The sequence below is a fragment of the Diabrotica undecimpunctata genome, chromosome 4 (genome assembly GCF_040954645.1).
Source record: "Diabrotica undecimpunctata isolate CICGRU chromosome 4, icDiaUnde3, whole genome shotgun sequence".
NCBI lineage: Eukaryota > Metazoa > Arthropoda > Insecta > Coleoptera > Chrysomelidae > Diabrotica > Diabrotica undecimpunctata.
In genome coordinates, this window is record NC_092806.1 from 130,499,132 (window position 1) to 130,522,446 (window position 23,315).

General features: G+C 34.1%; 1 protein-coding gene across 5 annotated transcripts; it reads right to left on the reverse strand.

Annotated features, from left to right (window-relative positions):
* Positions 1 to 22: 22 nt before the first annotated feature.
* LOC140440014 (leucine-rich melanocyte differentiation-associated protein-like) lies at positions 23 to 20,171 on the reverse strand. 5 transcript variants are annotated; one of them, XM_072530246.1, is made up of 6 exons: positions 20,044 to 20,171; positions 19,542 to 19,663; positions 13,683 to 13,857; positions 13,073 to 13,199; positions 3,517 to 3,650; positions 23 to 330 (listed from the first exon to the last, which is right to left on the reverse strand). In XM_072530246.1, exons 2-6 carry the CDS (start codon positions 19,570 to 19,572, stop codon positions 87 to 89), a joined length of 711 nt encoding a protein of 236 aa, XP_072386347.1. In that variant the 5' UTR covers positions 19,573 to 19,663; positions 20,044 to 20,171; the 3' UTR covers positions 23 to 86. The 5 variants fall into 5 exon arrangements, with proteins under 5 accessions (XP_072386347.1, XP_072386350.1, XP_072386348.1 ...); XM_072530249.1 differs by having other exon boundaries at positions 20,065 to 20,164; XM_072530247.1 differs by having other exon boundaries at positions 19,944 to 20,082.
* Positions 20,172 to 23,315: the final 3,144 nt, after the last annotated feature.

Here is a 23,315-nt window from a genome sequence, read left to right on the forward strand (position 1 = left end):
ATCGAAATATAAAACACCACGATTAAAAATATTTGTACAAAAATGTTCTTTATTAAAATACTGAATAAAAAAATAATAAGTTATAGTTAAACAATAAAATTTTTGGTTTCCGAATTCGAGGTTCCGACGCATGATAACATAACTGACATTTGCTGCGACATCCTTTGTGACACTCTTCGCATATAATCCGGCATAGTTTGCTGTGCTTTGGTTGCAATAATTTCCAGAATATCTTTGTGGTAGAGTTTGTGCGACTTCTTCCGCTCGTCTTCAGTGACAGGTTTATCATCCAGGTGAACTAACTTTTCGAAAAGGGACAAAATAAATAATCTAAAATAAATCATTTAATTATTGTTAATTGTTACAGTTAAATACGTAAAAAATAGAAGGTAGGTCTCTATCTGTACTTATCTTAGAACGGATATAATTGCTAAAACGGTAGAATGTATGACTATCACGCAGAAGATTTCAAAAACATCTAGATATTTTTAAAAAATTTCAATGCCCCAGGTTGACTCAGCCTGTATAAAATACTTTTACCTTGGGTAGAACTGAGTGTAAAAATAAGCGGTTAACGCATAGTATTGGCCATGTTACCTTCCTTTTATATTTTAAAATGCACTGTCGGTATAAAGAAGACGCTATATTATTATTATGTATTTTATGATGGTTTTCCACTAAACGAACAATTGTGTTTATATTTTGTTTGTGTTTTTAGAACTTGAGAAACAAATTCCAAAACCGACACAAAACCAAAACTCTTTTTTCCATCAAACGGACTACATTTTGTTCGGGTTATGTTTTTGTTTTCAGTTCTTTTCCACTGGTTGTCATGAGGAAATTAAAACACAGTTTTTTCCTCAATAACCGTACAACATATTTAAAGAAAAAAATGCATATACTCATTGCAATATAAACAAATTACTTGGGTATAAAATTCTGAGGGATATTTCTTATAATTTTTTTATAGTCTCTTCGTTCATGTTGATAATTAAAAATTGTGTTTTAAATTTTTCTATCAATTTCTATCCCATTGGCATCAAGCAATTGTACAATTTCTTTGAAGGAATCCATATTTTTAATAATATTTATATAGTTGCCATTTTTTGGGTACCACAAATTTATATGTTCCCGAAAGATATCCCGAAAGATACATATTTGGCCAGTAGACCACTGCTTTTTGGCAACTTTGCCACCTTCAGACATATTGTTCTGTATTTTAAGAATGATTTTTGAAGTGGAAATCTAAACGTCAAATACACTTATTTTAAAGTCTAATTGTGGCTTTTTCCCAGTAAAAATAATAAATTTTACCTTCAGACATGATCTATTAAGTTTCAATAAAATGTGTGAGCGATTTGGAGAAATTCTCCAACAACTAATTTGGTATAAAATTCGTATTCACAATATTAACTCAAAAATAATAAACATAACATGACCTTTTCCACCAAACAGACTCAAGTTTTAAAATACGCCGAAACCCTTTGGTATTACCGCTTCCGAACGGGACCCGGCTCGTGGTTGAAAAATCCTCAGCGTGGATGACCTCAGCGGAGCTGTTTCGCAGAGCAGTCAACAAAACCATGATAGCCTTGATGATCGCCAACATCCGGACCGGATAAGGCACTGAAGAAGAAGAAGAACGGGACCCTCTTCTTCTTCTTCTTCTTTTTATATAGACATGACTCTATCTGTTTTTCAATGTGCCTCCAGTAAGTTGTCGTTCCATCGTTTTCGTTGTCTTCCTACTGATCGTCTTTCTATTGGGGAACTGTCTCTTGTCGTCTTTACTACTCTATTTATTGTCATTATCGTATCTTACCATCAATTTTTCTAAGTGTTTTCATCTCTGCTGTTTCTAGCATCCTTTTTGTCCTCTAGGTCTTGTTTCTGTCGCGTATGTCATTATTGGTCTGATGACTGATGACTTTTGTAAATTCTGCCTTTCGTTTGTTTCCCGATATTTTTATTTCACCATATTGTTTCATTTAGGCAGTCTGCGGCTCTGTTAGCTCTATTCACTTGATCTTCCACTTCAGTTTCGAGCTTTCCGTAGCTAGATAATGTGATGCTTAGATTTTTAAACTCCTTCACTTGTTCTATTATCTGACCTTCCAGCTCCAATTTACATCTTAGTAAATTTGCTGTTGTAACCATGCATTTTGTCTTTTTTGGGCAAATTAACATGTTAAATTTTCTGGCGGTTCTATTAAATTGGTGCAGCATACCTTGTAAATCATCTTCACTTTTCTCCCATTTGATATTCTTTTTTAGTTCCTATTTTTTTTTATTATTTCATTCACAATCAGGATGATCAATAGAAGACTCAGGGAGTCTCCCTGTCTTATCCCATTACCAGCTTCAATAGGGTCGGTTAATTCTTCTTCTACTTTTACTTACATTGTGTTGTTTTGGTAGATATTTTCGATCGTTTTGATTTGTCAGTTTTGTCGTGTTTGTTTTGTCAGTTTTGTGGAAAACCGCCATTAGAACGGTTAAACGGTCGGTCTGTCAGATAGCCAAGTGGGGCTATGTCGAAATGCTTTAGCGGAAGTTGGTTCGAATCCTGGTTCGGGACAGAACAGCAAAAAGACTAACGTAGTAGTTTCAAATTCTAAAATGAATCTGCTACTTAGACTAAAATACGCTAGTATCTGATCGGCCTATGGTGGAGCAGTACGGTAAGAGATAAGAGCTTGCTGCGTGGTGGTATTCCTTAATAGATTTATATACTAGTGATAATAAAGTTATCCATCTGGGCGTGATGCCGTAATCGATAATTTTTTTAAACAAGAGTAGATATACGAAATACATTTTACTGCTGTCAGAAAACAAAAAAATGGTTATTTAACAAATAAAAATTACTTTTCGCTTAAATTAAATGTTCAAATTGCCTCCCACCTGCTTCTTAGCAGGAACTGAACCTAGGACGACAATGTTCTTGAACATTGTGAGTCATTTCTGGAGTTATATTAATTAGGCCCTAATTTTGGGTACTATTAAAGCACGAAGTTTATAAATAAATGTTTAGTACTGCTGTTCTTTCCTTCTTCTTCATATTGTGTCGTTTTCTAACGAAGGTTGACGATCACTACTTTAAACACTTTCCTATCTCTTGCAACATGAAATATCTGTTCAACACTGAGGTTACCGCAATCTCTGACAAACATTAGCCAAGATTTCTTTTTTCTTTCAAAGCCTTTTCTCTCCTTTACTCTTCTTTGCATGATGACGTGTAGCATAGTGTACTTATCATTTCGAAGTATAAGTTTTGTCATTAATACATAAATAATGAGAATTAAAAATAACTACAGCAAAAAGTATAGTTTTTAAAGTTTAGTTAGCTTGAGTCGAATTTAACTTAGTTCACTTAAACTAAAATCAGTACAGAGCGCAGCAGTGGTCTGAATGAGTCGAAGTAGATATAAACAGTATATTGAAAAAAAATTATCTAATAGATTGACTTGTAATTATTTCGTATTCTTTAATGAAGGGGAAAATATATTTTTTACTTACCTGTATCTCATTTGCTCAAGATTTGACCCTCCGTTTGTATAAAATGGTATACCTGGGTTGCCCATAAGTGACAAATATTTCAAATTAGGACAAGAACTACTCAATCGATATACCCAACGATATAAATCCAAAATCTAAAACAATATATCAATACATGAATTAATAAAATAAATTTGATGTTTAATTTAACATTTATAATTATTTTATGTACATTGGAATTAGATACAATCGTCAAGAAACATTGAAGACAAACACTTTCCTTTAAGAAATACATTGGTTACTAGAAAAGCACTGTTTCTGCTAAACGGCCTGTTCCAAAAATAGCATGATAAGAGCAAATATAAAGTAACAGGTCAGAACACGTATAGGGAATATCAGATTCAATAGGTCTATCAATAAACACAAAAAAAAACTAAAATCCTAGTCAATCGGACAGAGCTAAGATACGAATCTACAATCCCATAATCTGACCAATAGTGTGTGTGTGTGTGTGTGTGTGTGTGTGTGTGTGTGTGTGTGTGTGTGTGTGTGTGTGTGTGTGTGTGTGTGTGTGTGTGTGTGGGTGCGTGTGTGTGTGTGTGCGTGTGTGTGTGTGCGTGTGTGCGTGTGTGCGTATGTGCGTGTGTGTGCGTGTGTGCGTGCGTGTGTGTGTGTGTGTGAGTGTGTGTGTGTGTGTGTGTGTGTGTGTGTGTGTGTGGGTGTGTGTGTGTGCGTGTGTGCGTGTGTGCGTGTGTGCGTGTGTGCGTGTGTGCGTGTGTGCGTGTGTGCGTGTGTGTGTGTGTGTGCGTGTGTGCGTGTGTGTGTGTGTGTGTGTGGGTGTGGGGTCATTGCGTTTCATCGCGTTTCTTTGGTTTTTTAGTCCGTGATAAGAAAGATATGCTTCCAGTAACGACTATAGTTCCGAAATTAGATGCTTTTAACTACAATTAAAATATCTAATAATTTTTTATGATCCTTCGTTTTTCACCCTGTAACCATGTTGTGTCTTGTTATTTATACCTATAGATTTAATCCAGTACGTATTCTTCCGCAGCCGGTACTTCTTCTTATAAATCCCATTTCTGCTGCATGTATCATCTGTTTCTCTACACCCTTTTATGATTTATCCAACCCAGGTATACTGTACGTTTGCTAATTACTTAAATAAAAATACGATACTTGCACTATTGGTCTATTGTCGATGATTATTTTCGAGCGTAGGGTTCTTGTGAACAGCTAATGAAGATCACAAAGAAAAGTGCTGTAAACATTATTATGGGAGATTTTAATGCCAAAGTAGGTGAAGGGCGGACCGAAAACGTAGTAGGAAACTTTGGTTTGGGCCAAAGAAATGATAAAGGAGAGTTACTGGTCCAATTTTGCCAAGAAGAAAATCTAATGATCGCAAACACCTGGCTTTAAACAACCAAAAAGAAGATTATATACATCGAAAGCACCTGGCGATAATCAAAACCGCATAATAAGAAACCAGATTGATTATATATTAATTGACAAACGTTATAGAAATGGAATCAGAGGAGTTAAAACATATCCCGGGGCGGACATCTGTTTCGACCACAATCCTGTTGTTGGTAAAATTTTAATTAAACTAAAGAAAGTCAAATACAGAGAAAAGATAAAACCTAGCCTCAAAAAACTTAAAGATCCAATAGTACAGGCAGAAATAGAGAAAACACTCAATGATACACTCAAAGAAAAGTTCAATGAAGCACCCGCGGAAGCAGAAGAAACAATAGAAAGTATTTGGCACACCTTCAAAACAAAAATCACAACTATTCAAAGAGAACAACTACAAGACAACATCAGAAAAAAAAGAATACATGGATGACAGAAGAAGTCCTAGAACTGATGGACATAAGGAGATCTTACAAAAATCGCAATGAAGAAAAATATAAAGAAACCCAGAAAATCATCCGAAACAAAATTAGGAAAGCCAAAAAAGAATGGATGAGCAGCAACTGTGAGGAACTTGGAGATTTGCTAAAAAAGCATGACTACTTTAATGTATACAAAAAGATTAAGGAAGTCACAAATATGAAAAAAAAATCACTTCAACAACTTTAGTAGATGATTTCAACCAAATAGTATCTAGTCCAGAAAATGTAGAAGATATCTGGGAAAAATACATCAAAAATCTGTTTGATGGCGAGGGAACAGAAGCACAAATGAATATAGTACAAGAAACAATACTTGATATATTAACATCGGAAGTTAAAAAAATAATCAATCCGGCAAAGCCACGAAAAGTCTCATATCCAGATAAAATATAAGTAGAGATGAAGAAAATCTTCAGGCGTTAACATTATTATTTAACAAAATATATACCACTGGAATCTTCCCAGAAGAGTGGCTTAGGTCGACATTTATACCTATACTCAAGAATAAAGCAAATAGATGCTCACAGTTCAGATTAATTAGCCTGATGAGCCATTTTCTGAAAATTTTACTCAAAATTATACATCAACGAATATACAGAGAATGCGAAAGAATCCTGAGCGACAATCAATTTGGATTTCGTATGGGGCTTGGTACAAGGGAGGCATTATTTGGCCTCCAGATATTACTACAAAAATGCCGAGATCAGCGAAAAGACATGTTTCTCTGTTTTATCGACTACGAAAAAGCGTTTGATTGAGTAAAACACACAGAACTCATAGAAACCCTAACACAACATGGTATTGACCATAAGACTGTAGCACTTATTAAAAAACTATATTCGGATCAAATGGCGTCGATCAAAATAGACAATCGTCTGACAGCAGAATTGCCAATAAAAACAGGAGTTCGTCAGGGCTGTGTACTTTCTCCATTGTTATTCAATATATATTCCGGAAAGATCTTTCAAAATGCAATCGAAAATATTGAAGAAGGAATAAAAATCAATGGAGAATACGTAAACAACTTAAGATACGCAGACGACACCGTCATTATTGCGGACAGTGCTGAGGGTTTACAACGACTTTTGAATGTCATAACCAGAGAGGGAGATAGCTTGGGACTAAATATAAACACAAATAAAACAAAAGTAATGGCTGTTACACGTGTACCAAATGTCGACATTAATATTTGTATCTATAACAAACATATAGAACCAGTACAAAGATTCCAGTATCTTGGTTGCTGGATAACAAACGATCTTGACCACGAGGTCGAAATACGTGCTCGTATAGAATATGCTAGGTCCGCTAGGTGGAAACATGGACTCTCGGAATTACAAGTATGAGGCGTATAGAAGCCTTTGAGATGTGGGTTTTTCGAAGGATGCTGAAGATCTCTTGGACAGAGCACGTGACCAACAACGAGGTGTTAAGAAGAATGTGTACTGAGAGGAGGAAAATAGAACTTTCTACGACTTATAATGAAAGGGATAGTGGAAGGAAGAAGAGGTCCAGGAAGAAGAAAATGCTCCTGGTTGAAGAATGTAAGAGACTGGGCAGGCATGGACACACATTCGATACTAAGAACAGCTCAAGATAGAGAGTAATTTGCTGTAGTTATAGCCAGCCTTCAGTAATGGAGAAGGCACCTTATGAAGAAGAAGGGTTCTTCTTTTTTTCCTAGGTCCTTTTTTCAACTCTATTCACCATTATTTGGCTGGTAGAATAAGCTGTGTTTTCAAAATGTCAAGTGTGACTGTTTCAGTCATTATTTCTCAGATCTTACTCGAGAGACTCAGTCAAAAGTTTTTTTGAATTTTTTCGAAGTTTTAAGGTTAAATCAAAGAACTAATTATAAATTTGTTATCACTGTATGCGCCTTTTTTCAAAATCCTTTAGCTTTTTGCGCAGATTGTATATATGCAATATTGTAATAAACTGATCCATCTGTGATTTTGATAGTTTGTTCCGGTACTTTTTGTTAATTTAGGAATGACTTTCAATATTTTCCATAGAAATGATTTTGAAGTTTTAAGCGACTGAAAGTGCCTGTAGATTTAATCAATTCTGTGTTTATCGCGTGTTCTGCATTTTTTTTATTTTTGTGTTGGTAATTGTTACTATTTTTGAGCTCTTCTTGTCTGTACCGAGTTTTTTCTATTCGTTCAGGTCGGTATATTTAGTTTTCTTCAATTTGTTATTTTAACTGTCTAACATAATTTTTCTTTTGGTGATGTATGTCCTTAAATTCCTGTGTATTTTTCTGTAGGAACTAGATGCGAAGTATATTTCTTTTCTGTAGCTATTCGTAATTCTTTGTTCCACAATCGCACTTTATTTTTGTTGTGTATTTTTCTATTGTTCTTCCGTTCTCTATTATTATGGTTGCTGGTTGAAGTCTTGATAAGTGTTATTTATTTTATTTTGGTGTAAATATCTTAAATTGGTCTTTCAGAGTAGATGCATGTTATACGTTTCTTGGTCTGAGGGTGTTTTCTTTGTATCTTTGTATCTTTGCTTCCATCTAGGTAGTCATGGTATTTATATATTTGTTAGAATAGTACTTAAGCTATACATTTTTTATATCCAATATGATTTTATGTTTAATCTTTTATTGCATTCTAGTGACTAATTATTATTAATGCTCTTACTAAAAAAACAACAGCATGGCAGACACTTACATTAATTTAAATTACGGCGTCATTGTTGAAAAGCTCTAATTACAACCAGAGTAATAATAGACGTAAAAATACTGTGCGCACTAGCAGATTTAAAATTACGGCACAGTGCGCTTGCACTATAGAAGCGATTCGCAACGTTGACAAGTTTTGTGTATTGCTTGTCAAATATGTTGATACTTATAGCTGATTTGAAATTAGGCTCCACCCACGATGCGCATTCGTTCACAACATAATTCGTCCTTATTATTTCTTGGCCCTTCGAAGTGCAAGGTACTTGTACAGTCTGCGACAACGTGTTTTTTTTTATTTTACGTTTGTCTTTTATTAGAGATTTATTGTTTCCAAATGGAGTTTCTAGAATTGCTTCATCTCTTCAAGAAAATCAAAATCACATTGTGCAGAAACGTGAAGTTTGAAAGTGTTACGTATGGAAGGATACAATTTCTTCTTCTTCAGTGCCTTATCCGGTCCGGATGTTGGCGATCATCAAGGCTATCATGGTTTTGTTGACTGCTCTGCGAAACAGCTCCGCTGAGGTCATCCCAAACCATTGTCGGAGATTTTTCAACCACGAGATACGACGGCGTCCCGGTCCTCTTCTGCCAAATACTTTACCCTGCATAACAAGTTGAAGAATTCGATATTTTTCTTCGTTCCGCATCACGTGGCCGAGGTACTCAAGCTTACGTTGTTTAATTAAATTAAGCACTTCTTTTTCTTTTGTCATGCGCTGTAGGACCTCAACGTTGGTGACATGGTCCACATAAGATATTTTTAGTATCCTTCTGTATATCCACATCTCGAAGGCTTCGATTCGTTTTTCAGTGGCTTGCGTCAGTGTCCAGGCTTCAACTCCATATAGTAACAGGATACATAAGGATACAATTTATGAATGTAATTTTTATCCAAACAAAGCAGGCTTTTGTTTAGACTGTTGTAAAATAGCTCATTTAAAAATATTGAAAAAAATGTTATTTTCTAATATTTTGCGTGAATTTTTATTTTGTTTTTTATCTAAGTATAAAACACATTGTGCATTAAACTTTTTTATTAATTTCCGTCTTTAGTCCAATACTATCACTTTTACTCTTACTACATTTACAGACGCTCTACTGCGTCATGCAGCATGTATGAATGTATACTATACTGCAGTGCCCACGACGGGCTAGTGCAGCGGTCGGGGAACCGGGGTAAATTACCCCAAATGGGGTAAAAATAAAATTTTTGGGGGTAAAAATGAAACTTTTGTAAGTAAAAAGTATATATTTTTAATTTTTTGCTATTTGATAAACCTGTTAGTATTTTTTTCAACTTAAACAATTTGGCTACATATGCAGGCCACGTCATCTTACTCCCCACCACTAGAGTGTTCTCGAGTTATATCCTTGCGCAGTAAAGCACAGCACAGCCCCGGGCACCAGCTATCTGCTCAGTCCGTGCCATGCCGTCAAGATACAAAGACATTGTCGAGTCAGAGAACGAGTTTTTACTAGTTAGTTGCTGACAAGACTACCATTTTATCATTAATCATCGATACATCGATCAAGGTAAGGCGCAATTTGAAAATTTAATTCAAATATTTTACAACTATTATTTTCTGTCTTCCTTAAGATGGCAGCAAATAGAAAAAAAAGCATACCAAGACGAATTCCTTAATTATGGTTTTACACAAATAGAAGACAATGGTACAATGAAACCACAATATGTTGTATGCATGAACGTACTGACTTCAGAATCTTTCAAAAAAAGTAAATTGAAGAAACATTTAGATAATTTGCATTCATACCTGTCTTCCAAACAGCGAGAATACTTTGCAAATGCAAATTTAGAAATATCTGTTAAAAGACAAAGATTGAATAGCAACTTGTTTGGTACATTTAATCATCGTTCAGCATCAAGATCTAGCTTTAAAGTAGCCTGGTTGATTGCTCGAAATAAGAAACCATTCACTATTGGTAAAGATTTGGTTAAACCAACTGCTGTAAAAATGGCAGAGATTATGTGTGCTCAAAAAGATGCGAAGAAACTGAATTCATTGCCCTTGTCAGCGAGAACTGTAAAAGAACGAATTTTTATATTAGCAGAAAATGTGAAGGAACAGGTTATTTTCGCAATAAAACAGGCTAAATATTTCGCTATTCAGCTTGATGATACAACTTGTTTTAGTAGCAATTCACAGCTAATGGTATATGTTCGCTACAAAGGTGCAGATAATTTTGAAGAGGAATTGCTGTTTTGTTCTCCTCTCAAATTGAGATCTCGTGGAATTGATGTCTAAAATAAAGTAAATGAATACTTCAATGCGCAAAGTTTAAAATGGGAAAACTGTATTTCTGTATCTTTGGATGGAGCTCCAGATATGCTGGGTCATATTAATGGTTATTCGGCTTTCGTAAAAAAACAAACCAAATATTGAAGTTACTCACTGTATGACCCACGCCAGGAACCAACATTATTATTAGAACCAACACTGGAAGCCGTCATGCATGATGTCATCAAGATTGTAAATTTTATCAAGAAACATGCACTAAACACGCATTATTTCGTGAAATATGTCAGGACGCTGAAGCTGAATATACGGACCTAGTTTATTATATAAAAGTAAGGTGGCTCTTTCGCGGAAATGTACTAAAAGTTTAAAAACTCTTCCTGGGTTGCATATTTCACATATTTAGCGGATATTTTTAAGAGTATAAATATGTTAAAGAAACAATTGCAAGGAAATAATATTAATATCATTTCAGCGAGAGAAATAGTGTCAGCGTTTGGATTAAAGCTGCAATATTGGAGACAGAAAGTGGAACAGAACAAGATAGCTTCTTTTTCAAGGTTAGTTTTGTTTTTGGAAAATTGCGAAAATATTACTTTTGCTGACATCAAGAATACAATTGTAAGACATCTTATCAAACTCAGAAGGTGGTTTTGAGATTACTTTCCAGATCTTGATACAGGTACTGCCAGTTGGATTGTAGATCCTTTTAAATGTGAAATTGATATGATACCAGAAGGACCTTTAGGTTTGCCAGAAACAATTCTTGAACTTCGATCTTATACCGAAGCACATATTCAGTTTGAGAGTAAACCAAATCTGTCTTTTTCTTTTGGACGTCAAATGCTTGCAGGACAGGCTTTTAAAATTGCACATGAAGAGACGGTTAAAAATTGTTGCCATTTGGAACAACATATTTGTACGAACAATTTTAAGCAATTGTATCGAACATGAAACAACGTTTCATTTGTGAATTGATTCAACGTGAATCATTTCTCTAAAACGTGTTTTCAATTATTCTTTTTTTTTTTTCTAATATTATCAATTCTAATCTCTATTTGTACCCTCGTTATTATAATTATCAAAATTTGTTACAGTACCCCAAATTGTAAACCCTCGATGTTAAGCCAATGGTTTTTAATTTGTTATATAGAGTTGAGGAAAAAAAAAAATTCGCCCCCACAGAAAACATAATTTTTCTTGTCTTATAGAGTCTAATATAAGAAAAATATATGAATTACAAAATAACAGGAAATTATCATCTTATATTTTCTGTGGGGGCGAATTTTTTTTCCTTAACTATATATTACATATAATACTATTATTACCGTTATGTATTACTAGGTATTACATTGATAAATTGAATAAATGATGTTTAACTTAAATTTTTAGTTATTGTTTTCTTTTCAAAATTATCATGGGGGCCATAATATGAAAGATGCTAAAAAGAGGTAATTTGTTTTTTTTTTGCTCTTCGCCATGGGGTAATATCAACTTACACAAAAATATTTTGGGGTAATGAGTAAAAAAGTTCCCCGACTGCTGGGCTAGTGCGTCTGATTTTTTCTTAATTTCAACAGGGGAAAATTTTATGTCTCGACATATAATTAACTATTTTTTTATGTAATTCAACTGATTTAATTGGGTTAAAAAACATTTTATATATTAGCATCACGTTACTGCTTGGAAATATTAAAGAGGTGCTGAAAGGTTTTAAAAAGTGTATACTTTAAGATAAACATAAGCACAGCTCTTATATCAGACGATAAAATGGTATTTATAGACATGGTTTATGTATTTTATGGTATTAGTTTTTTTTACAATTAAATGACATGTTTACGTGTTGTATAATGGACTCCCGTTGTCGAGTAAATTCACTATTCCAACGCCGTTTTAAGAGCTTCGCTTCAAAAATCAACTATGTGTGTTTTAATGTCCTCAGCAACTCATAAAACATTTAAAGGTTTCCACAAGGAAACTAAGATCCTGTAGCTGACTGTATACCATGTATCACAAAAAATTTAAGTAAAAATCTTTTATAAAAGGTATATAAATTAAAAACCCAAACGGGCTATGTCATGAAGACAAAACGTTTTCGGAAACCATGTTCCATCATCAGTGTCTAGGTGTACATGTTTTGAACTACTACATATCAGGGTAAAAACCCGTTAAAATTTATATAATACCAAATAATGTAAACCAAATTGTAACAGATAAATTTTAACGGGTTTTTACCCTGATATTCAGTGGCTCAAAACATGTACACCTAGACACTGATGATGGAACATGGTTTCAGAAAACGTTTTGTCTTCATGACATAGCCCGTTTGGGTTTTTAATTTATATACCTTTTATAAAGGATTTTTACTTAAATTTAAAGGTTTAGTGGTGTTTAGTGTAGAATGTTAAGTCCATTCACACCTTGAAAACTACCCTTACTGACGATAATTTTTTTTGACCAAAACGTTGCTGGAGTTACACAGACTCATCTTGAACTAAAATACATAAAAATTACTGTGGAAATCCTGTAATGTATGTAAGACACAAACGAATTCGGATACCTCCTCTGGTTTGGTCGCAGCTCACGTCCATTGCGGTCTTGGACGTATAAGAACTATAGTGCATTTTGGAATAAAGTTATTTGTATTAAATCTATAAAAAGTAACCTTTGTGGACCATATAACGAGCCCATTATTGAAGAGAGAAACTAAAAATTACAAAAATACTTACTTTACAATTATTCATCCATAGTAATTCGAGTTTTGGCAAAAACGGCAAATTTTGATTAGACGTAATATCATTGTGGTCACATATTAAAGTTGTTAGTTCATGAAACTTATCTAAAAAATCCAATTTTCTAAAACAATATATTAGTTACTAACAATATTAATATAATATACTTAAAAATACTAATAACTTTAAATGAGAATTAAGATTTGTAAAGATTTTTGCCAACAAACACAAATAACTTAAAGGTCAAGATTTTTATCTGTTATGGCAAGCGAAAGTTTGGTATAAATGGGTACGAAGAGTGTGACAGAAGTAAATATAATCTAAAAATAAATAAACAATATAAAATTAGAAGTAAGGTGTAACAAACACAGTCTGCAGTGAAAATGACAACTTTGATAATGAAAGATGAAAGAAAGAACTCTGATCACTGTGATAAGTAACTTCAACAAACACACAACAAACAACAATTTATACTAGCAGCTTTAAAAAAGGGTGGTCTGATAAGAATAATGTGGAATAAATAATAAGAATTAAATGTCTTGAAAACAGACATGTATAACTAATATACATCGTTGATTCAAAATAAAATCAAAAATGCAGAACTTACTCAAATTCATTATGGCTAATATCCAAAATTTTCACAGTTGGTGCTACTTCTTCGAGTAAAATTTTAGGCATTGAGTGCATTCGTTCATGAGCCAGGGACAGACGTTGCAAACTTTGATCGTTATCCTCTGCATTATGTTCTTGCGGAAATAACATCATTTGATTTAATGTTTTGTCTGAAAAATTAATCTATATTAAGCGTTAAATATAATAATATATTAAAGATTATTAACCTTCCTAATCCAGAACGGAGTGCAGGTGAACCCCAGACATCAATTTTTGGCCATACTTTCAAAAATATTTCTTTTTATTTAATTTTCTTTCAGTTACAGGGAAGTGTGGTGTTTTTTCGTGTTTATTGCAACAAGTTATAGTAAGCAACGATAGGTATACATTTTGCATATGTAGAAAACTAAGCGGGGTACAAATAAACCCAAATTGTTCAAGCGACGGGGATTCCCCGTATCTCGTCTTCAGCACTCTCTGAGATTACCAATTGATTTCATAGCTGCTACGCAGAAGTGTTTATTTCACTATCATAGTACAGTTTTAGTTCTAGTGTGTTTAGTTACGTTTGTAGTGATTGTCGAGTACGTGCTTTATAAAAATAAGTAAAACACCAAAGTTTCGAAGTCCAGAAAAGGTGATCCAACTGATGAAGAAATATTAGCGATATTAGAAACTGACAATTAAGTGACTAGAAAGTACTAGAAGATAGTTCAAGTGATAGTGACCGAAGTTGATGAGGTAGATGAAGTGTTGAAAGTTAGTTGTGGTGAGATTAGTAATCAATCAGTAAAGTACACTTAAAATCAAACTTATACATCTAAAGATGGTAGTGTGTGGGGAAAAGTTCCACTTGGTGCCTATCCGTTACGGATGTTGGCTACTAGCATGGCAATTCTAACTTTATTGACCGCAGCTCGAAATAGTCCTGAAGTGGTCAAGGAAAACCATTTTCGTAAGTTCTGGAGCCAAGATATTCTTCTTCTTCCTGGTCCCCTCTTTCCGTAGACCTTACTCTGTAATATAAGTTGCAGCAGGTCATATCTATGATCGTTTCGCATTATATGTCCAACATATTCTAGCTTGCGTTGTTTCACTGTGGATATAATTTCACATGTTTTATCCATCCAACGTAGAACCTCAATGGTTGTTATTCGGTCCACCCAGGAAATCCTCAGTATCCGTCTATAACACCACATCTCAAACGCCTCGAGTTTCCCCATGGATGCCTCGGTCCACCATAATATTGCAAGATATTATGAATGTGATTTTATTGGAGACTAATAGAAAATCCGAATTATACTATGCAAAAAATGGGAAATGTTTTTTCTTCTTTTGTGCAAGAAAAGCTGGAAGCATTTATTAGTTTGTTTATTATTTTTAGAGCCTAGTACGCTGCTAAAGCGCCAATATGTACATTATGATGCCAAGATTCATATATACTTTGGATGTTGAACAATCGAGATTAGAAAATTATTCGTTTAGATAGTAGATTGTTTTTAATAGAGTTGGGCGAATAATTAATTAGGAAAAATATAATTTGTAAGTAGCAAAATGACAAGTCATTACATTCCAATGTAAAACAATTCATGTTAACCATTTTGTCAGAATTAAACTTCGTTAATTTTTTCACTTCTTCCGGTCGTTTGCTCTCTCTCTCCAATTCTGCACTACTATACCATTTAAATCACCTTTAACTGCTTCTAACCACTTTTTCCGTGGTCTTCCTCTCTTTATTTTACCCCCGCCTCCACCAAAAAGCAACTTTTTACACGTTTCTTTGGCATTCGAGTGATGTGACCTAACCACCTGACTCTGTGCTTTGACTTTGTGTATTATTAGGGGTTTTCCGGGCAGGAGAGGACCGGGACGCCGTTGTATCTCGTGGTTAAAAAACCTTCGACAATGCTTTGGGATGACCTCCGCGGAACTGTTTCGCAGAGCAGTCAACAAAATCATGATAGCCTTGATGATCTCCAACATCCGGACCGGATACATACACTGCCACTGGCCAAATGATTGTTTCATATATTTAAATTTTTGCTGCCCTACATACATTTTTTATGTACATACAGATTACAATAACAGAAGAGAGACTAGAAAATTTTACAAGGAAACCAAGCAATACACCCAAAGATACATGACAAGATCAACAGTTTGCAAGGACAAAAATGGGGCAATTATCAGCGATAAAGAGGAAATAATGAAAAGGTGGAAGAAGCATTTTTAAGAGCTGTTAAACCCAGAAAAAGAAAAAAACGAAGATGAAGAAATAATTCACCACAGCAGAACAACTAGTTGAGCAACCAACATTGGAAGAAATGATAAACGTCATAAAACATCTAAAAAATAACAAAGCACCTGGCACAGATGGAATAACTGCAGAACTGATAAAGAATGGTGGTGATGGGTTATGGAGGCATATCCATAAACTAATCGACCGCATACGGACACTAGAAGCCATCCCAGAAGATTAGAAAGTAGGAATCATGCTTCCTATGTACAAAGGGGGAGACAAACGACTCTGCAAAAATTATAGGGGTATAACAGTTTTAAATGTCGTCTACAAGATATTATCAGGAATTATATACAGCCGCCTGGAATCGTTTTCGGAGGAGATGATTGGTGAATACCAATGTGGTTTCAGACCAAAGAGGTCAACTATAGACCAAATACATATCTTAAGAGGTATACATGAAAAATGTGTTGAATATAACATACCTATTTACAACTTGTATATCGATTTCAAACAGACGTTTGATGGAATAGATCGACAAAAGATGTTAAAGCAACTATCTATGTTAGGGATACCCAGTAAGTTGGTTAAACTTAAACGAATGACTCTGGAGGGTTCCAAAGCTTTGGTGAGAATAGATGGAGATATGACGCAGGCCTTTGATATTGAAAATGAAGTTAGACAAGGTGATGCCTTATCAACAACACTTTTTAATCTAACTTTAGAAGCTATTGTTAGAAAACTAGATATAAAACGGCTGTATTAATACAAGATCAATGCAAATATGCGCATATGCGGATGATGTTGCCATGATAAGCTGCAACAAAAGGTTAATAAGCGAAAAAGTTATAAAACTGAAACGAGAAGCTGCTACGTTTGGTCTATATATAAATGAAAGCAAAACAAAATATATGAAGTGCACAAAATCGAATCAACATAAAAATCTGAAGGTAGATAACCATACCTCCAAATATGCCTCCACTTTTCTCTACCTGGGCTCAATAATAAATGACAACAACAACATCAGTCAAGAAATACAAGCACGGATTCTTAGCGGTAATAAGTGCTTTTATGCATACAAAGACTTAATGAAAAGTAAGTTACTGAATCGTGAGTCTAAGCTTAGAATCTAAAAAACAGTAATTAGACCAGTGGTCACATATGGATGTGAAACGTGGACACTCTCAACCACTGATCAAAATCAACTGAGAATATTTGAGCGCAAAATACTAAGGAAGATATTTGGACTAACCCAATGCAGCGATGGTTCGTGGAGAACTAAAATGAACCACGAGCTGGATGAACTAATGCAGAGCGCAGATTAGATTTGTAAAATCACAAAGGCTAAACTGGCTTGGTCACCTAGAAAGAATGCCAGATAATCGAGCTGTAAAAGTAGTCCAGAGATGAAAGCCCCAAGGAAACAGAACAAGAGGAAGGCCCCGTAAAAGATGGATAGACACGTAGAGAGGGATCTTAAAACCATGAACATCAGGCAGTGGCGAAGGAAAGTATCCGACAGGGCAGATTGAAAGAACATTGTTAAGCAGGCCAAGACTCACAAAGGGTTGTAGCGCCATTAGAAGAAGAAGAAGGAGACATACATTTTTTGCTTTTAGAATATTGGTTAATGAGCCCATTGCTCTACTTCCTTTTAATAGTCCATTTTCTATTTCTTTTTCTTCTTCCCCTTTATTCGTTTTTGTTGCACCTAAATACTTGAACTGACTGACATTTTCAATTTTGTAATCCTTTCCTCCCGTTTTAAGAGTGACGAATTTATTGTGTTCTGTTATCTCACCACGCATTTCCATATACTTTGTTTTCGCTTCATTTATATACAACCCAAATTTTCTTGCTTTATTTTCAAAGGTCTTAAACATGTGTTCAAGTTGCATGTTTACATTGTTGTTTATCGTGGATAATAGTACCCGTAGTTTGGATCTTACTTTCTCTCATTATTGCCTCCAAGACAAAGTTAAACAGATCAGTAGAAAGTGGATCCCCTTGTCTTAGTCCTCTTGTAACCGAAAACAGATTAGACATACTTCCTTCTATGACCACTCTATTGTTTGTATTTGTTAGCGACATTTTCAATAATTTTATCAATTTTTTTGATATTTCTAAATTTTGTAGAGCTTTATACAACTTTTCCCGATCGACAGAGTCATACTCCTGTTTAAACTCAATGAAGAGAATGTGGAGTCCTGGGTATTGTTCGTAACTGATATTTTGTATCAATTTTAAGGTAAATATTTGATCCAATGTCAATCTTCCTGCTCTAAACCCTCCTTGGTATTCACCTACTTTGCCATTCTCGTATTTTTTCAATCTATTACGTATGATCTTTGCTAATATTTTGTACACAACATCCAGTAGCGCTATCCCTCTGTAATTTTCACAAAGGGTTCTGTCACCTTTCGTATGCTGGGTAAATTACAGTATTACTTCATCTACGTGGCATTTTCTCCTCTCTCCACACTCTCAGTATCAAATTTTTATAATTTTATAATTATTTCATATTATTTTTCAAATGTGTCTAATCGTTTATCAATGTTTACAGTATATAAAAAATATAAATTTTATTATAATCAGAATGTATTCCTTTTTAATATTCCTTAATTGTAATAAAAAAAATAAGCCAAACTGTTGGGGTATATTTGGCTGCCTAGAAAAAAATTGTACGAAAGAATGGAACGGGCAAGAAGATATGGTAAACGGTCAGGTCAGACGGTGGAAGACGCCAAAGTTCACTACGTGTATCACCGAGGATGATGATGATAAAGACAAGGAAACGCTATTTGTGCACATGATAGATATGTCAAATAGATGCATGGCTTTGGCTAGAGAAGATTTTTGAAATGGACTTTTGATCTCTTTGAGCAATTAAAACTGGGCCAAAAATTCAACCGGGCTAAGAAATCTGACAGGATTCTTAGTAAAAATAAGAGTAATAATAACCAGTAAAAACGTAGAAGTAAAGTAAAATAAAGAAATTAAAAGTACTGAAAACTTCACTGGCAGCAAATAAGAATTTATAACATTATGGTGCGCAATATAATAACATATGGAGCACAGAACTGGATAATAAACAGACGGAATAGGAATAGAATTATATCTGCCAATACCGATTTCATGAAAAGGGGCTGTACATTAAGATAATACTATATTAAAAAAAAAATAGAAAAGCGGATATTACTGGAGCTATCTTAAGCTACAAAGAGGAAAAATGTTTAAAGCAAAAATTTCGAAAGACGAAACCTAAGACCAAGAGAATAGCAATAAGTAGAGGCATCAAACTATTTGATTACGAAAATTATCAAGTAAAACAAGATAAGTACAAAATTGGAAAGTTATGAAAAACATAGAAAACTATAAGACTTAAAAGATATCTAGGAATGTATCCGAAAATAGGTACGATGTTGATGACAATATTACTTAAATATGGGACCAATACACTCCTTAAATGTAAGTAGGTAAATTGAATTTATAAAGTTCATGGCCATTTTAGACTCAGTTAAAGTTTTTAAACGTACAGAACCCCAGAAGTTTCAAGAATATGAAGAATAAACTTTATTACAATTATTTGAATATAATAAAAATATATTAATAACTTACCCAACAATATTAACGTTCTAATCGAAGTCATGTCTAAACCAACATCAATTTCATTTTCGTAATATTGGTCTCTTAAATATTTCAGCTCCACAACCTGAACATCTGGATGTTCATCATTATGTCTGTAAACAATTTTGTTACATATTATTGGAATATTAATAAATAAAATATAATTAAAACTCTTATCAGTCACCTACGTATCAAAATATTTCTCGGCCATAATTATATTATTTGAATCAATAAAAACTTAGATTAAAATAATTCGATGTCGGCTTTTAATGTTAAATATCAATGCAACAGGCATGGTGACCTATCAAAAAGTGAAATTAATGTTTTCTTATTATTTATAATGATAAACTTTGGACCTTCGGTTTTTTTGTTTTAATTTGTATACATACTTACTGATAGAAAAAAAAACGCTTTTTTATTTATAAAACATTAAAACTATTTATCATCATTGGATTTTAGTAAAACTAATTATTTAGTAGAAATAAGTAGGTACCTAATATCCTATATTTAGTACCTTGATTCAGTATCGACCCGAGATGGCGGAATTCATATCGTACCTTCTTTCAGATATCCGAATATTTCTAATGATAAACATAATATATTCATATTTGATCTCGCAAGGTCAGTATGATAAGACCAAACGACAGCCAACAGAGGTTTGGTAAGAAAACAAAGCATTTTGTTTACAATATTAACTTGATAAATAATATTTGTCTTTCAAATTCTTGGGTTGAGTTTTTGGTTGCATAAAATTAAGGAAGGTATAAAAATCTCAAAACTCATTTTGTTTATTTCTCTTAATTTTTAAATAACTGTAAGTCAGTACTTTGAAATACTAATTTTTCACATAAGTAAATTCAAAATAAAAGTACCTAACGAAACATCGAAAAAAATCGTTATTGAGATAGACCTTCTTTTGGATGGTTACTTACTCCCACAAAAGATATTTAAAACAAAAATAAATATAATCTGAGTTTTATACATATTTATTTAATTTCTTTAAAACAGATTGAAAGAAAATAAAGTACCTAATCTACAATACGTTTGTTATTTTTGTTACTTTTATTCAGGTTTTGTTAGGTCATTTAAAGTTAAATTTTATTGGTCCTTGTATTATATTAAGCATTTAGTTATATATATATATATATATATATATATATATATATATATATATATATATATATATATATATATATATATATATATTATATATAACTTTTTCACTGTATGAGAATCGTGCAAAATGTGTTCTTCTTCTTCTACTTCCGCTTTATAAACAATTCTGTTTGTGTATCGGCGGACTAACACATTTATGTGATTATTCCATTTTTTCGTTTAGGGTCCACTCGTGTATACTCCGTATGTTAACATTGTCTTGTGATGTCTTCACTCCTCTTTGAGTCTCTCAGAGTCTTTCCTGTAATTCTTCTCAGTATTCTCATTGCCGCCATTTCTAATAGCCATTGTGTTGTGACTGTGTCGGGTCTTGTTTCTCACACATACGTTATTATTGGTATTAAAATGATTATATAAATTCTTGATTTCATCTCAGTATTAATTATATAATTTTGTTAAGAAATCTTGCCAGTCTCTTTGCTTTTCGTTCTTGATCTCTCTCTCTCTCTCTCTCTCTCTCTCTCTCTCTCTCTCTCTCTCTCTCTCTCTCTCGCTCATAACTCGCCCATAACTCGATTCCGCTTTCTCCACTCCTGGAGAAAGCTCAAAGGAAGGCCCTGCTGAGGGTCGTCTGCTCATATACGATGACTTCAAGAGTTGCCATACAAGTAATAGCAGGTGTGCCACCAATACACCTACTAATGAAAGAAAGAGCAATCACGTACGGCATGAGTGAAAACGACAAAGCAGACGAGAGTGGTGTGACCAACGCGAAATGGCAAGAAGAGTGGAAAAACGAATATAGGGCTGAATGGACAAGAACACCTATAGCGGACGTGAGAGACTGGGTAGGACACGGCCATAGGGAGACTAACTACTTCTTCACACAGATCATTAAGGGGTACGGCTCTTTCAGAGCCTACCTGGTAAGGATATAGAAGCAAGAAGACGGCAACTGCGTTGACTGCGGGGTTAAAGACACGGCGGAACACTATGTGTTCGATTGCAAAAGGTTCACGAACAGCTAAGGGCGAATAACATAATGGAAATATCGGAAAGAGGAGAAAATTAACACAAAAAAAACCTGGGGACATTAACTAGAATAATAAAAAGTAAAGAGATCCTAGAAAGGAAGCGACAGCAGACATAAACGCTAAAGGGAAAAAACAGAAAAAAGCAAGCCGCGCATGCGTGTTAGGACGGTCTAAAAAATACTAGCCGCGCGTGTGAAGCTGAGGGTGGTTTTAGTTGGTAAATAGGACATCATGGACGCACCCGAGAGCACGACATTCAAGAGGTGAAATGCACTCGTGCGTATCCTTTTACTCTGAATCCTACTCACGTTTTTGGAAGATTTTTACACCCTCAACAAAAAAAAACTACTTGTTCAATGCTAACGTGATCGATTTCTATACAACTGGCCAATTCTTTACACAGATTTGTTTTGTTGTTTTTGTTCTATTGTTTTGATTTTCGGAGTTAAATTCCTCATTAACTTTTTTTGCTCTTGTGTTGAATTTGTAGACTTGTTTTTGTGGACTATCTTATGTTTAACATAAGAAATTAACTACTTTAGAATCCAGAAGTCTGGTTATGTCATTGTAATTAGTGTTTGTGGTGAAGCAGTAATTATAGACAATTTAGAGGCAATATTTTGGCCTTACTGAGGAGTTTTTTAGGTAATTTTTAACACAAGAAGTTATCGATAGCAATTCCTACTCCTTCCTGTGTTTTTGTGATTTTAACAATTTTGCTTTGTGTTGTCATACTTGATTGTAAGATATTTAGTGAGAATTATAGATATATAAAGAGTAATAAATATTATTTTGTAGCTATGTCGCTAAGTATTTTTATAGATTGCGTTATAACAACCCTTAAAATCACCAGATGTCGGCAGGTCCCAGTATTTTAGATACTGAAATCGTGTTACACTAAAAGCATTTTTTAATGTGATCTTCCTCACATGTAGGGTAGAAAGGGAAGATATAGGATTACATCTAACGAGGCAATGGGGCTTAATATCATTGTACTCGTGATTCCTTGACAATCCAGTATTTACTGTATTCTTAGCTAAATATAGAATACCTTTCCAAAGTAGTCCCATCAGCATCTAGCTCTAGGTGAATAATAGGAATATGAAGAGCAGGTCATACATAGATGGACAAGGATTCGCAATTTTAAAAACTTTTCTGCTTGAATTATCTTCCGTTGGTGATATCGGTCCTCTAACATTTCTGGATAACCATGGAGTCAACATCATCAAACATGGAGGCAAACATGCAGCGAATTCACAGACTAATAGTCAAGGTCTGGGAAGAAGAACAAATTATAGACGAATGGTGCATTGGAATCATATGTCCCTTGCACAAAAAGGGAGATTTGTTGGAATGTAAAAATTATAGGGGTATAACTCTTCTGAACACGATATACAAAATATTCGGCAACACCCTGTACAGCCGATTAAGTACGTAGGTGGAAGAACTCGTTGGTGAACATCAAAGCGGTTTTAGGCCAAGTATGTAACCATTGACCAGATTTTTGTGGTACGTCAAATCTTAAAAAAAAACCAATGAATTTAACATTCATACGTTTCATCTCTTTGTAGACTTTAAGTGAACAACTATGAGTAAAGTGATCTACAGAATGCAA

Coding starts and splice junctions, on each gene's coding strand:
- LOC140440014 (XM_072530245.1), bottom strand. CDS start 19,761: ATGGCCGAGAAATATTTTGATAC. Junction 13,200..13,682: donor ATTAGCCATAATGAATTTGA/GTAAGTTCTGCA, acceptor ATATTGTTTTAG/AAAATTGGATTTTTTAGATA. Junction 331..3,516: donor CTTGAGCAAATGAGATACAG/GTAAGTAAAAAA, acceptor GATTTATTTTAG/ATTATTTATTTTGTCCCTTT.